The sequence below is a fragment of the Xylocopa sonorina genome, chromosome 16 (genome assembly GCF_050948175.1).
Source record: "Xylocopa sonorina isolate GNS202 chromosome 16, iyXylSono1_principal, whole genome shotgun sequence".
Taxonomy (NCBI): domain Eukaryota; kingdom Metazoa; phylum Arthropoda; class Insecta; order Hymenoptera; family Apidae; genus Xylocopa; species Xylocopa sonorina.
Genome location: NC_135208.1, coordinates 1,306,342 through 1,322,930, shown reverse-complemented (window position 1 = coordinate 1,322,930; position 16,589 = coordinate 1,306,342). Strand labels below are relative to the sequence as shown.

Below are 16,589 nucleotides of genomic sequence, written 5' to 3'. Positions count from 1 at the left end.
TGTTATTCCGTCGCGTCCTCTTGTGCCTGACTGAGCAACAAGGCACTTCTGCGATGCATGACACGAATCGAGGAAATCTCTACGTGTCGACTATAAACTCGGACGCAAGGGTAGGCACAGCAATGTTATTCCATCGCATTCCCTCGTGTCTGACTGAGCAACAAGGCATTCCAGCGATGCATAACACGAAACGAGGAAATCTTTACGTGTCCACTACAAAAGCGGGCGCAAGCGGGGCGCAGAAATGTTATTCCATTGCGTCCTCTTACGCCTGACTGAGCAACAGGATATTTCTGCGGTGCGTGACACGAACCGAGGAAATCTGTATGTGTCGACTATAAAAGCGGACTCAACCGGGGGCACAGCAATGTTATTCCATCGCATCCTCTTGTGCCTGACTGAGCAACAGGGCATTCCTGGGGTGCATGACCCGAGCCGAGGATATCTTCAAGTGTCGACTATAAAAGCATACGCAAGCGAGGGCACAGGAATGTTATGTCATCGCGTCCTCTTGTGACTGACTGAGCAACAGGGCATTCCGGCTGTGCATGACCCGAATCGAGGAAATCTTTACGTGTCGACTGTAAAAGCGGAGGCACAGCAATGTTATTCCATCGCGTTCTCTTGTGACTGACTGAGCAACAGGGTATTCCTGCTGTGTGTGACACGAATCGAGGAAATCTTTACGTGTCGACTATAAATACGGACGCAAGCGGAGACACAGCAATGTTATTCCATCCCGTCCTTTTGTGACTGAGTGAGCAGCAAGGCATTCCTGCAGTGCATGACACGAATCGTGGAAATTTTTTCGTGTCGACTATAAAGCGAGACGCAAGCTAGTGCTCAGCGAATTTTATTACATCTCTTCATCCTGTACCTGACAGAACAAGAGGGTAGTCCGGCTGAGAGTGACTCGAATGGATGAGATCTTTACAGGTAAGAAGTATCGCCGTTCCTGTCCTGGTACAGCAAAGAAAGGTATGAAACAGCATTAGCTGACAGACGGTTGATTTTCATAGTATACAGTGTTACGTCCTGACGTTTGGTTTAACGCGGGTGTGAGTTAAGGGATTAGACTTCGTTGAATAATGATCCTTAACCACTTATGTTTTTTATACTTTATATTTCGGTACTGATGGGGAGTGTAGTCGACAAGGTTTGTGTAAGTGTAGTTGTTATTCTTCTAGTTGTTATTCTTCTGACTTTCTAACTATTCCGGCGTATTTAAAGGCTCGCCGGTGGGTGTGTTTTTTAGCTAGTCGACTATTATTGGTTACTGCAAATTTTGATAAAGTAACCGCCCCAAACCGTCGGTCACCCGCAGGTACCCAGTCTTACCCTCGGGTGACGCACACGTGAGTTCCGCATGTCCTAATCTTGACCGTAGCAAGCAATAAACCCAAAAAGCGCCTCGACTTGATTTATAGGAAAACGGCACAAAGATTTAAAGAAACGACGACGACCTTTAGTAGGTATGTGGAGTGAACAGTAATTACCTCGACTTCGAAAGTAGTGGCTTTTTGGAGATTATTCCTGCTACGGACATCTGTTTGCCAAATGTGGCTATATTTCGAACAGTAAAGTCCACTGGGACTTAACATGCCGGCCCCCTTGAACGGACACGTTCAATCACATGAGCTTGTTGTTTAATTGAATACAATTTCAAACATATAAATGGTTTACAGGAGTTTAATTACATGTTCGGATTTCTGGTAACTCTATACTTAATTTTATCTTCTACGCAGCTACTACATTAGGTTGAGTTATTTATCCGTGTGTCTTAACCTACTCGGGTCCTTAACTATGGTTCAATGTACAAATAAAGTTATAATGTATGATTTGCGACAATTATTCGACAGGAAGAGGACAGAGTTTCTTGATACATCGTTTGTACTCTCCTTTGTCGGTCTTCACTGTAGCTACCCTGTTGACACCGTCTGGTCCAGGATGAACGGCGACGATTCTTCCGAGTTTCCATTGAAGTGGAGGAAGGTTGTCTTCTTTGATGACAACTAGCGTTCCAAGCTGAATGTTGTCACACGGATTAGATTGCCATTTGCTGCGAACAGTCAATTGATGCAAGTATTCTTTGTGCCATCTGCGCCAAAAATGCTGACGCAATTTTTGTGCATGTTGCCAGGCTGATAAACGATTAGATCCCGTGGTCTCGAAGTTCATCTGTGGAAAGCTGGTTAAAGGGCCACCAATCAAGAAATGTCCAGGAGTCAAAGGTTGCATATCATTGGGATCGGACGACATGGGTGACAAGGGACGCGAGTTTAATATGGCTTCAATTTCGATAACGTACGTTTCTAATTGCTCGAAAGTCAATAGTGTGTCTCCTACTGTACGCATAAGGTGATGTTTGAACGACTTTACCGCCGCTTCCCATAGTCCCCCAAAATGCGGTGAGCGTGGAGGAATGAAGGTCCAAGTAATTTTTTGATCCGTGAGAAACCCCTGTACTGTTTCTTTGTGTTGCTTGGACTGAAATAACTCATAGAGTTCGATCAGTTCTCGACTAGCGCCGACAAAATTTGTTGCGTTATCAGATTGAATTGTTTTCGCGATTCCTCGTCTAGAGAAGAGTCTTTTTAAGCAACCAATAAATGCTTCTGTAGTCAAATCGCTTGATAGTTCCAAGTGAACCGCTTTAGTAGCCATACAAACAAAGATAGCGACATAAACTTTGATTTTGTTCTGATTTCGAAAGCGTTTTTCTTTGATGTATAGTGGTCCGCAATAATCGACACCGACATTAAGAAAGGGGCGGGAATAGGATACGCGTTCTTGAGGGAGATCACCCATTACGTACTCTACGCCGCGTGGTTTCGCGCGGAAGCATCGCACGCAATTATAAACAATTTTTCGTGTAACATTTCGACCGTCAAGTGGCCAAAAATGTTCGCGGACCGAATATAGAGTGGCTTGTGGTCCGGCATGTTTAAGCCTTTCGTGTTCTTCCCGAATAATAAGGCGAGTTATGTGATGGTCGGGCGGCAGTAGCATTTGATGCTTCTGTTCTTCAGGCAATTCTGAATTACGCAGCCTACCCCCTACACGAAGAACTCCGCTATTATCTAGGAATGGTTTCAATGACGTTAAACGACTTTTATTCGGTATTCTCCCTTCGTTGCGTAAAGATTGAATTTCTTTGAAAAACGCCACCGACTGCGCAATTAGTATAATTTTGTCCTTCGCGGTGTCAATTTCGCTTGCTGTGAGGGGTCCCGTCCGTTTTTCTATATTGTGTTTTGAATTATGAATGAAACGCAAGACATACCCGAACACTCGTTTAAGCATTTTAAAGGACCCGTGATTTTTTACGATCCTGTCGTCCCTCGGATTTAAATTTACGCACGCTGAAGAAACAACAATTGTATGTTTCTCAGGAACTTCATTTAGATAGATTTTAAATTTCGTAGGCCAAAACTGTTCCTCGCGAGAAAGCCATTCAGGCCCGGTTTTCCAAATTTTAGAATCTACAAATTCCTGTGGCGTTTGTCCCCTCGATATCAAGTCTGCAGGATTATCCTGTGTGGGGACGTGCCGCCATTCGCAGTGTTTTGAAGAAGTTTGAATTTCAGTGATTCGATTGGATACGAATGTTTTCAACAAATGAGGCTCCGTATTTATCCAATGCAGAGTTATCGTAGAGTCCGACCAAAAATAAACTTTATGTAATTTAAGCTGCAACGCCCGTTCCGTTGCTGAATACAATCGTGCGAGTAAAAGGGCAGCACATAGTTCCAAACGGGGTAAGGTACAGGATTTCACCGGGGCGACTCGCGATTTCGAGCAAATTAGGGATATACGACACTGACCTTTCGCGTTGGTTGAGCGCAAATAAATGCAGGCTCCGTACGCTCTTTCGCTCGCGTCGCAAAAACCGTGCATTTGAATTTCATTCGAATTGGGTGTGACGATTAACCTATCGAAACTAATCTCCTCCAAACATGGTAACTGCTCCTTGAATTGCACCCACACCGTATGGATACCTGTGGGGATTGTCTCGTCCCATGACACTCCTGCTTTCCAAAGTAGTTGAATTATTATTTTCGCCCTAACGATAACTGGACCTAATAACCCTAGTGGAACAAATAATTTTGCGACCTGCGACAGAATAGAACGTTTGGTTACGACCCTTGAAGATTCTGGTAATGTCACCTTGTAAAATATGACATCCTTATGCGAATTCCAATGAATACCTAGGGTTTTTACCGCATTGTTGGGATCAAGCGACAGATGACTGTTCGATGAAATTTCGGTTTCAGGTATTAACGATCGGTCATTGGAGTTCCATTTGCGAAGTGGGAAACCTCCCTTTTGTAAGAGCGCAATCAACTCATCGCGAAGAGCTATAGCCTCTTGGATTGTATTTGCACCTGTTAGTAAATCGTCGACATAGAAGTCCCTTGTCAGTACGGTAGCTGCCATGGGATGCTGAGCTCTTTCGTCACTGGCCAATTGATGTAAAGTACGGATAGCGAGAAAGGGAGCGCACGAAGTGCCATACGTCACGGTATTGAGGGTGAATTCTCTTATGTTTTCCTCCGGATTTTTGCGAAATAGAATTCGTTGATAAGCCGCATCATCTGGATGCACTAAGATCTGCCTGTACATTTTTTCTATATCGGCTGTAAGTGCGTATCGATGAGATCTAAACCGGTTTAATATACTAAATAGGTCATCCTGAATCGTTGGACCAACCATTAATGAGTCGTTCAGCGACGTACCCGATGATGTTTTCGCCGAACCATCAAAAACGACACGAATCTTTGTTGTGATACTATCTGCCCTCATTACCGCATGATGAGGAAAGTAGAAATTATTTTTAGCATCGTTGGGTTCTGCTAGCGACATATCATTTAGCTTGTGGTATTCTGCGAGAAATTCGCAATACTTTTCTTTTAGCGCAGGATCCCTTTGGAATTTTTTCTCCAAGAAGTAAAAGCGACGAAGCGCGATCGACCGAGATTCCCCTAAATTTTTCTTATTATTATTAAACGGTAATCTCACGACATATCGACCTTTGGAGTTACGTTGAATGCTGTCTTTAAAATGATTTTCACACGCCTGCTCCTCAGATGATAATACCCTTTTTAATGGAATCTCTTCCAGCTCCCAAAACCTAGTCAGATTTGCATCTGATGGGGTTGATGATGTACAGAAACACTGGAGTCTAGTCTGCAACGATGATCCATTTATCTCCCCTGCCACAATCCATCCTAACTGGGTTTTTTGCAGCACTACATCAGAGAGATTCTTTAACGTTATTTGTCCGACACATAACAATTTATAGAATAATTTCACCCCAATCAATAGATCAACCTCCGAAGACTTGTAGAACTCGGGGTCAGCTAATATAATATTTCGCGGGATTTCGAATTTAGTTCGGTCTACTGGTATTGATGGCATAGCCCTAGTGATTCGATTCAAAACCAGAAAGTCTAACCTCTTAGAATATTTGCTGAATCGCGATTTTACTGTGGCCGACACTGAATGGTTTATATCGGTCGTAATATTTTCGACACCCGAAATTGAAATATTTACCAACTTCCTATCTAAATTCAACAACGAAGCTACTCTTTCGGTTACGAAGTTAGCCTGTGATCCAGCATCCAAGAAGGCTCGGCAAGTTATAGTTTTACCCTGAGCATTTACTAATTCTACAATAGCTGTCGCTAGTAGTCCCTCAGATGAAACTTGTGCCTGTAAATTGATAACCGCTTGGTTTGGAACAGATTCGGACTCCTGATGATTGTCGGGTTTCTTATCGAAATGAAGAAGAAAGTTGTGCCTTTTATGGCAAATACGACAGGGAGGCGCTGTACAGTCGATGGAGCGATGATTTGACCGAAGGCAATTTATGCACAGCGCCTGTTTTTTTGCTTCTTCGAATCGTTTCGTTGGCGATAATTGTTTGAATGTCTCGCAGCGATAGATTTGATGCTGTCCCGTACAATGAGGACAAGCTAGCTTGGAAGTTGACGACACAAATGCGTGTTGCGGGCGGTATTTAGATCGAGTATTTGGCTTTATTTCCGACGGGGCTACAGACTTGATAATACTTTGAGGTTTTGCTTCCTCCAACTGAGCCCGACGTTGTAGGAAAGTTAGAAATTCCTTGAAAGTGGGCATAGTGGATTCGCAACTAGCCTCCTCCCACTTTTCGATAAGCGACATGAATAATTTTTGTTTTATTATCTCTATTAATAGAGTATCCCAGTGGTCAACTGGCTCGTTTAATGCTTCGAGTGCTCGAACATGTTTCTGCACCTGATCGATAAGTGACCGCACGATAAATGTTTTAAATTTAACAATGCCTTGACATGGGTTTGACGAATGACCTTTCGATTATCGTATCGTTTTTTTAAGAGACCCCAAGCAACCCTATAATTTTCGGACGACATTTCGATCGACGCGATGACTTCCGCGGCTTCGTCCTTCAAGCAACCCTTCAAGTGATATAATTTTTCAATATCCGGAATATTATTATCGTCATCGACAAGGGATTTAAATAAATCATGAAATCCTAGCTACGATTCATATGACCCGCGAAAGCACGGCAAGTTTATTCGCGGTAGCGATCTTTTGGTGTTCTGAACGACGCTAAGTGGAGATTCGCGTATACCACCTTGAATAATGCTTGCGTCGTTTAGAGAACTCACTTGAGGCGATGCTTCCCTCATGAACGATGTTGCCTTCCCGTACGCGGTATAATACATTTCTTCGTATTCGGTGCAAGTTTCCGCCAGGCTGGGATCATTTAAAAGCATTTCTAATTCGACATATTGATTGCTAAACTCCGCGAGTTCTTTATCGATGTCTTGCATTCGCTTCTCTAGACTTGGAAAGTCGCGCTCGGCTACATATCCGTCGACAAATCTTACGAAATTGCTTATTTTTCTCTTCGAGTTCGCGATTTTGGTTTTAAGTTGCTGTATACGTTCAGCCATTTCGACAATTTTAACTTATTAAGCAGTGAGTAACGACGTGGATTCGTGGATGGGATATTGGTGGCGCAATAAGCAGCTTACCTTGACGATGAACTTCGACCTTGTTGAGTATTGCGCCAGTGGTGATTCTTGGTGACTCCTGTTTGATCCACGCGTGTACGATGACTGATGAGCGGATGCCTTGGGTGATCTGATCAGAACTGCGACGTCTCAATTGATGTCTTCTCTGCTCAGTAGCTGGATCTCGACATGTAGCAAGCAATAAACCCAAAAAGCGCCTCGACTTGATTTATAGGAAAACGGCACAAAGATTTAAAGAAACGACGACGACCTTTAGTAGGTATGTGGAGTGAACAGTAATTACCTCGACTTCGAAAGTAGTGGCTTTTTGGAGATTATTCCTGCTACGGACATCTGTTTGCCAAATGTGGCTATATTTCGAACAATAAAGTCCACTGGGACTTAACATATAGTACGAATTAATTTTTCTTCGTATTCATACCTTGTTTCCATGTTTTATTACAAATAATGCATGTTCAATACTTTTTACTTGCAGGCGCTGCATATACAAATTTGTACTTCCTAAGGCCTACAAGAAGGGAGTTTGAAGAATTCGTGTGGTAAGCTTTGCGAGCATGCAAAGAAAGATATAGGAAGAGAACCTGACGCAGAAAGTTTTAAGAGGTAAATTTTATTTCTAAACGAAAATACTATCAATAGCTCAAAATTTTTTTAAATAACATTATAGTTCAGTATTTTGTAGTAAGCTAAAGAATATATTCCACTAGCCAACGTTAGATTCCATTTTCTACATTGGAAAATGTTTCGACTATTGTTTATTAGTCATAATAAATTATTATTAATTTTGCTTATTAATTATATCTATATTCATGTTTTAATTTTATAGTTTACAGTACATACATGATAATAAGAAGTAGAACATTATTTTTGTGCCCATCTCACATTCTATTGTAAAGCATCTGATTATTCTACATAATAGCACTTATATAAAAGTGACGATAGAAAAAAGAATCGCGAAGCAGAATGAAAATGGAAGAAAAAAGAATTAACATGAATTGTCTTCATTCCATTGTGTTTTATATATCTCTTTTGTAATTCCCACAAACAGTAAAACCATGTATTGCGGGAATATATGTACCAAAGGAAAAAAAAATAAAAGATAGTTAGCAGAGTAGTAGGAATATTGCATGTGTCGCGTCGCGAAATTAGTCGTCTTCTTAATTATAGAACCAACTTTATGGTACGGACGCAATTAATTAGCTATTTTTAAGGACTTCCTAATATTACTTACCTTTTCGCTTATTACTTTAATTTTTCTAAGTGCAGGGATTAGGATCTTAAAGGTCGTTTCGGAATTTGTAATGATTCGCACCTTTAGTGCCTTATCTCAATACCTATGACGTGCCATGAACCTGATACGCCCAATTAAAAAGGAAGGAGACGCAGCAAAAGAATCGGCTCATGGCTGCTTCGGTTTTTAATACATAAGATTGTAAAAATGTAAAATAGTCAGTATTAAATTAAGTATTAAACTAAACATTAACCCAACTACTAGACTATTTAATCAACAGAAAAAAAGTCATATTTATGATTCCAACCGAGCAATTACAGAAGGCGAAGTTAGGGACGCAACAACATGAATTTTTATTTCATAAGTAATATTTTATTTTATAAGTAATTTTATTTTACAAGTAATATTTTATTTTATCAGTAATTTTATTTCACAAGTAATATTTTATTTTATAAATAACATTTTTATTTTATGATGAGTTGAAAGAAATATATATGGCTCTCCCAATAACGATAAATATTGGAAAATAACTATCAAAATGTCGATACTCATGTGTTGAGCACCTACTGACATCCAACGGTTTTAATTTATTAGACAACACAGGTTCCCCGTTAGGAAATGTGACCCTACGCCACTGCTGAAAAATACATGAATGGAACAATGACACGCGTATTACGATGGCACAGTATACAGTAGCGAAACTCTCTGTCGGCACCTTTGATGTCGGTGTACCATAAAATTGATTGCGCATGCGCAACAGAAGAATCCAAATCGCAGTGCCACCTGGATTTCAATCTCACTTGCATTTTTTTACTCTCTATCTGCCCAACTTATTTTTACGTTTAGTTAATCAAAATTTAATAAAAATAATGAATTTAAAATAATGTCGCTTCACGTTGAATTGTTTTAAGCATCCCAGTATTGCACAATTTGACTTCTTTCTTATGTCCATTTTTTAATTATAAAATTAATGCAGCAACATCTGAAACAAAGCTAAGATCAAAGTGCTTCCAAAGAGAATATATAATTTAAAATATTTATATAAATTAACAATTCCCTTAAATTATTAATCAAAATACTTTTAGAAATTAACAACTATTTTAAATTGATTTTTTTTTGCTTCCTTTCCTTTTTCTCCTAAAATCTTCGAAATAGCTTGAACGTGCTTCAACGCTTTCAAGCAGCTTTCAACAGATATTGAATTCCCTCCAAATTCAGCTTCAGGTTTGGTTAGATATTCAATCGTCTTTTTGTTTGCTAAGAAAGAGAGAGAAAGAAAAACTAAAGGGCAAGTGAGGCAGAAATTCAGATGGCACTGTGATTCGGTGCCCTGTTTCGCGCATGCGCATTAAATTTTGTTACATAAAATCGGGCCAGTTGCGCTACTGTATACTGTGACGATGGTCTCCAGAACGTGCTGGTAACGCGTGCCGGCATTTTAGTTAACGAATCCGGTCACAGATGGCTACGGATCTGCTGACACTTCTCGGAAGTGACAATACAGTGCTGGCGTGGTGTCTTGCCGTGTGTTGTCTAGGTTTTTTACTCTCTTCTGAAGCTAAAAGAATTATAAAAACCTTCAAACAGTTCCAATTTTCATGCAGCCCACGAATAAAATACTAATATTAACATCTTGACGATTGAATTGTAAGAAAATCTTTGATGACGTTGGACACATTTCGCCTAATAGGCTTTTGAGTTTCCTTATCGCATCGATCGTATATACTTATATTCAAGGTCAGTGTTGAATTTGACTCTCTTCAATGGTACGTTTCCAGAGAATAGCATGTCCATAAGTTGACAGTACACAGCACTAGTGCACTCCTCGATTTTGGTAAATGATGACTGCAGACAATCATTTAGCCACGCCAGCATGTCGTGGCGGCTCAAATTTTCAGTGATCACATTTGTTGCGTAGACGTTAACAGTCATTTTTGTATTCTTTCCCCTTAACCAATAATATCTAAAACATAACTCGCAGATTAAAAAATACAATTGCAAATGAATCATGTGTTAGCAAAACACAAATATTTTATCTAAGATATATATTATATATAGAACACACTGGATAAAAACGGTCCATTATATCTAATTCATCTTTGATCTCTCTCTCACACACACACACACACACACACACACGCGCGCGCGCGCGCGCGCACGCACGCACGCACGCACGCACGCACGCACACACACACATTATGTATCATAAAATTAGGCTGACTCTGAATGAAATCTAATATTAGCATTTAAATGGGATACATTCAGAATACGATTTATGAACACTGAAGTAAACATCGCATACGATGGAAGCAAGTAAGTTGATTACAACGCTACAGACAAAAACGTTTATATCTCAGAAAGTGTTAACTCTCTCAACTATGTTTACTAACCTTTTTTTACCGAGTACAGCCTGTTCTATATACCATGTAAATGTGGAATGATTTTTTTCTAACACCCTAGACAGAAAAGATGGGTTAAAAAGTTGATAGTCAGGGCAACGTGATTCGATGGTAAGAAAAATTGATCGATTATTTGGAAAAGTATAATTAAAATCTGTGAAATACTATTTTTAGTATCTAGAGAGACTTTACGGAAATAACAACGTTCAATGTACGCATACGTTTATAGAACTTCACGCGAGAAGATATGGAAACTAGTTTTATTAGACAATTGAAATGTTTTCTCTTATCTTACCAAATTATCCGTAGGAACACCGTCCAACAGCGATCAGAAGTGGTTCTCGCACACAAATGACAAATGTATACAAGAACACAACGAATAAGTTCTAACGGTTCCTTGGTTAAGGATTAGACGATGGATGATATAGAGCGCGGAAAAATCGCGCAATTATCACAGGCAGCCCCTTTTCAGCTTTTCCTTCAACACTATTTATTTACCTACTGTCTATTAAAGTGAGCTCATTCTAATAAATCAACCGCATAGCAACAAAATATTTCACCGTCTGTCAAAAGAAGATTGACTAACACTAAGGAGGTTCGAAACCGAGGAATTCGCGATATTCGTTAACAGCGGAAATAAAACATTTAAACCTGACTCACTAGGTATGTATCATTCCTACATAGCAGCCACTCCGCAACCGCCAATCACGCCAGTTTTCTTGGACAAACTACACGAGGTACGTTACTGTCAGGAATTTTACTAAATGATTGATGTATAGCTTGATGTATAATAATAGAGATTTATAAATCTTTGAAACATATAAATCGTTTAATATTTAATATAAATCTAAGTTAATAATTATTATTTCTATGTACGTATATAGTTACGTACACGTTATCTATACCATCTATTCGACTCGAATGGAAGCAAAGTACAATAAAAAGGAATTCTTAAATTAATAAATATTAACACTATGCCGTCTGACGACACCACAGTGGTGTCATTCCCAAAGAATCGTTCAACGACCGGCGTCACCACGTTGATGCCGTGCGCATGGTACTGCCCAGTGGTCGGCGACAGCACTTTAGTATCGTTTGCATTCTGTTGCTGACTTGTGGTGTTCTTACATACGCGGTGAAAGTTACATATGTCTGCAAGTGTTTTTCTTTATAAGTACTTGTACCCATTCATCATGGCAGACAAAAGAGAAAACACAATTGTTTACGATGAATGCGCGGACGACTTGTCCGACGTTCCAACCGACATTACCGACTGGGAAGAAGACATTGCAGATCCGACAAATGAAAGTGAAACAGTATCTTCAGACAATGAGGTACTTACAAAAAGAATTCGGCGAACGGTATGGTTGCCAAGTGATTTGGATGGATCAGAAGAAGACGATAGTGTACCGTGATCAGATTTTAATTTACCGAGGTCCAATGATGAATTTGAAGGGTTTTCGGGTCCAATCGAATTTCTCGAAGAAGCTGAGCGTCGAGGACATCGTCCAAGTATTTATTCGAATATATCAACAGAGAAACAAACAAGTATTACGATCCAAATTGCCCTAGAAGGAAAATAGGTAAAAAAAGTGCCAAATTTGTCAGCGTTACGGTAGCCGAACTTTAGACAAATATTATCATTTCTACATTTTTCAAATAACAATGGTAAACCGGGATAATGCCGATCGACTTTTTCAAGTGCGATAATCGATTATTTTTCAAAAAAAGTTGAAGAAAATTTTACCCTTGGTCAAAACATCTCGATTCACGAAGGAATGATACTATGACGTGGACGACTGAATTTTAAAGTTTACAACCCATTAAAAATTACAAAATATGGCATACTTATTCGGATGCTATGTGATTCCAATACGGGACATATTTCCTCATTTAAAATATATTCCGGCGCTGGACAGCCTTTAGCAGAAACAGTGATGGAACTATTGACATGAACATCTACTACAACAGTGTAGAACTTGCGAAAAATTTAGATAAAAAGAAAATTTGAGTTTGATGACATAGAAAAAGTGATGTACTGGCACAATTATGGAGAGCTTCAAAAATGAAAATGATACGTGCCGCTGTTACCACGCGGAATTTTCGCGTCGTTGATTCCTCTCTGAGGTTGTAAGGTTCAGATCGAACGCGGTTGCTCGCGACGCTGTCCGCCAACGTAATATTTGGCAGCTTCTTTTTGCCAAATTAGCATCTTCAGTGAGAATAGATCATACTATTATCAACAGCATAAAAAAATGTACAGAAGCAGAAGCCTTGCGAATTTTGGGGACCGAATGAAATCTGCCTATTCTAAAATAAATACAGGAAGAAACAAAAGACAGCAACAGTTAGGGAGAACGAGTGAGTTCTGATCCGTTAAAGCGTCTCCTTTTCTTCTTTTTTCATTTCTCCCTTTACCACAATAACTGTAAACGGTAATTTGGTTTTTCAGAAAACCGGCTATATTTTACGTCCTCGAGCACGAAGAAAACTGTAACCAGACGAGTATATCGTTGCGTAAACCCGGATCATATCAAAGTACGTAGCAACCGTTAACGGGATCGTTTGATTAATTCCTCCCTGCGTTCCCCGAGCGAAAAAATACCGGATTCCCGTCACACGTGATAGTTAATTAAGAAGAAATTTCTTATCAAGAATCCTACAGAGACGTCACACGTAGCTCCATCTACCGACCAAAAATTTCCCTACCGAAAAGTTTCGTTTCAGGAGGCGCGTAGGAGAAATCCCCTCTAACAAAGAAAACAGTTAAATCTGTACGAAAAATCTTTGTTCTATAGAGGAAGCATTCAGTCAATAAGAGTAAGTAAGAGTAAGATTAGCTAACAAGACATTCGAGCGACTGGTCGACCTGGTAGATAGTGTAATCGATAGCATGTAACAACTGTAATAGTGCCTGGAATAAAACACATTTAAAACTGAAGACCGTGGTTGAATAACCGTGTGATAAATCCTTTTCATTTTACTAATTATGATCGCTAGGTGTCTTCCAGACACACGTACACGCACCCCACAGAAGCGAAGAAACTTGCGACATCTGAGGGCAGATATTACTGTAGGATGACTGAGTGTAGGGTATTAAACCCTTCGTTCTCACGGATGTGTTATGTCGCGATAACAAAACCGTTGGTATAAGGTCACAGACGTGTTATTACGCGCTGCGATATCCTTCGCAAGATGCCACGGACTTGTAAATACGCCGTGTGAAACGTTCGCGCGACTTCACAGACGTGTTTATACGCAGGTACTTCCAATCTGTGCCAGTTTGGCTTTTCGCACGAGTAGGCCATTATGCCACGAATTAGAAATCGTATAATAAGTGAAAATGAAAGTGCTGTAGAAAATGTAATAAGTGGCGCATACGTTCCACTGTTCGAAAGATGGAAAGAACTAATACGCAGAATAAAATGGAATATTCCCAATCCCACAGAGAATTTTGCACTACATGTTTGGGAGTACAGTGATATGCGCAACGGTGTATTACACAAATCGGATATATCAGAAAATAGTTCTCCACTCGCGATATTTTAATTTTTCTTTTGCAAACAACTCACAGACCTAATTCGGAAAGAGAGCAATAAATACATCCGGCAACAAGATTTCTCCAGATCGTATTTTCACATTTCTAATTAAGATTTATACTGTTTTTTTGCGACTATTCTCCACACGAGTACAGTTCGCAAGGCAAATTATGTCAAAAAAGAAATTTTTTAATATTCTTCGATTTCTGCTCTTCACGAGTGAAGATCAAAACAATAATGCACCTGGAAGGATTCAAAAAATTCAGCCCACGATTGACATCCTAATTCATCGTTTTCAAAAGGCATATCGGCTAAAAATGCATATAATCATTGACGACAGTCTGCTTTATATTTTTTTTAAATTAAAATCATTTATGTTAGCCGAATCAGAAAAAAAAATATATATATATAATTTGAAGTTATACGATAGACGCTTATCAGGTGGACAATCAAGAATAGGAAAATAAGGATCAATAGTTATGGATTTATCAAAAATTGATTAAATGAAGGACGTGTTATGTTCCTTGATAACTAGTATACCTCTCCCGCTTTATTTGGAAACTTATACAAATATAAAACACATGCTTGTGGCACAGATAGAATGGCACCTGCTTGAATGGCATGTACAATGAGAAAGTTGAAATATTCTTCGGTAAGGTCATCGTAAGCTTTACTTTCTGCATACTATAAAAAGTAATTAATACTGTAAGTATGATATTGATTTCACACAGATTTCTGTAAAAATCGCGTCGATGTATTCTCTAGCTAAAAGATAATCATAAAATGTCATATAACAAGAATTTAAAAAAAAAGGGTACGAGTGAGAAATAAATACAAATTTTATTCCTATTTTTAACTAGCAAATTCACAGATAAAATTCATGTGGATCGTTGCACGGATCGAACTTTAAAATTTCCCTCCTCTACAAAAAAATTATAATAATCGTTACGAATTTGAAAATACAACGATAACATTCCAATCAAGGTTGTAATATCCCTTTTATAGTCAGAGAATAGTGGCATCAGTCTTGCGATGATGGCAAAAATACCGCATTCTACATGGAGAGATTAAAATAATTACGAATTGAATTAATTACAAAGTTAATTACGGTTTCTTGTTAAAGACTTACTCTGTATTGTCATCACTTTAAACTCTGTCTCGGATGGACAAGTATAATTGTCCTTCCAATAAAGATCTATACCCTGGCCTCTGGCAATCTGCATGTATTGTTCTGAGAGTATTCGTACAGCCTGGTATATTAATTTTGATCAGTATTAGCAAATTTGAAATGTAATAAGTAATTAACACTAGGATTAACTTTATGGGCCAAATGCGTCAAATTAACGCATTTCAAATTTCATTGGGTTAAAACTACAAAAATCGTCTCTACTGATTTGTATCTATTTAACAATTTTAGCTTATTTTACACAAAATCGAATTTTAAAAAATATAGTCAGTACGAGCACTGAAGAGAATAAGAACGTATCAAAGGAAAGTGAACAAGCAGGGACAAAAATTGACAAAATTCAGGACAGTTCGCAGAAAAAGGAAATATAATATTTCCAGATCGTTCGAATATTTGGATGAAATTGAAAATAGGCGGTCGTGGTGATCGATCATCAGTCATTAGAATCTTCGAAGATATGGCTGAGCCTGCTAGATATACAAAAAGAAACCTGATGGCAGATAATAAATGTAAGCAGCCCTTCTTTCAATACTTGATTCTAACCAAAAGCATGATAGAATATGTAACATGTTCTACCCAACCAGAGAACCACGTCGTGTTTAGAACGACGATTATGGAACGCATTAGCCTAAAATATTATCGAGTAATACATATTTTCTATTATACGTATAAATGTATGTCTCATATTTTCATTTTCTTTTTTAAACTTATAGTGTAAAATTAGATTGCCTTTTATAAGAAATGTCCGAAAACCTAGTGTTATTCGAACATTTTATTTTCACCTCTGGATGATTTAACTGGAGCACCCGTTTCTCAGCAATTGACATGGCATATAACACTGAATTTGATGCACTTCCTACACCGTAAACACTATGCGGTACAGGTATGCCGTCTCTCATAGTCGAATTATCTTGAATATCATCAATTCTGCAAATAACAGACTCAAATGACCAAATAGGCACTTCGGTTCTCATTCGATGCATTGAGAAATCTTGCCATTAAAATAAGTGTACGGCAAACAGCGGGATCTGGAATACTTACAAAAGGTGTCCAACTTCAACTAGCCGTGCAATATCCTCTATAATATTTAGCTTATAACTTTTGGTAATGTGGAAGTTAACATATTTTCAAATCCAGGTAACTGAGCATAACGGTTATATGCTTCCATTAATACCTGTGAAAAGAGGTTTACAC

At 38.9% G+C, this 16,589-nt stretch overlaps 1 protein-coding gene across 1 annotated transcript; it reads right to left on the bottom strand.

The window, feature by feature from the left end:
* Positions 1 to 1,848: 1,848 nt before the first annotated feature.
* LOC143431095 (uncharacterized) lies at positions 1,849 to 6,959 on the bottom strand. The gene is made up of 3 exons (XM_076907609.1): positions 6,609 to 6,959; positions 6,327 to 6,539; positions 1,849 to 6,279 (listed from the first exon to the last, which is right to left on the bottom strand). The coding sequence occupies exons 1-3, from the start codon at positions 6,957 to 6,959 to the stop codon at positions 1,849 to 1,851; spliced, it is 4,995 nt and encodes a 1,664-aa protein (XP_076763724.1).
* Between the last annotated feature and the right edge of the window lie 9,630 nt (positions 6,960 to 16,589).

Bases quoted from the DNA above. Each gene is read 5' to 3' on its own strand.
- LOC143431095 (XM_076907609.1), bottom strand. From the start codon at position 6,959: ATGGCTGAACGTATACAGCAACTTAAAACCAAAATCGCGAACTCGAAG. The intron at 6,540-6,608 runs GTTCAGAACACC...TATGAATCGTAG, and splicing joins GCGAATCTCCACTTAGCGTC to CTAGGATTTCATGATTTATT. The intron at 6,280-6,326 runs GCATTGTTAAAT...CTTATCGATCAG, and splicing joins TTCGTCAAACCCATGTCAAG to GTGCAGAAACATGTTCGAGC.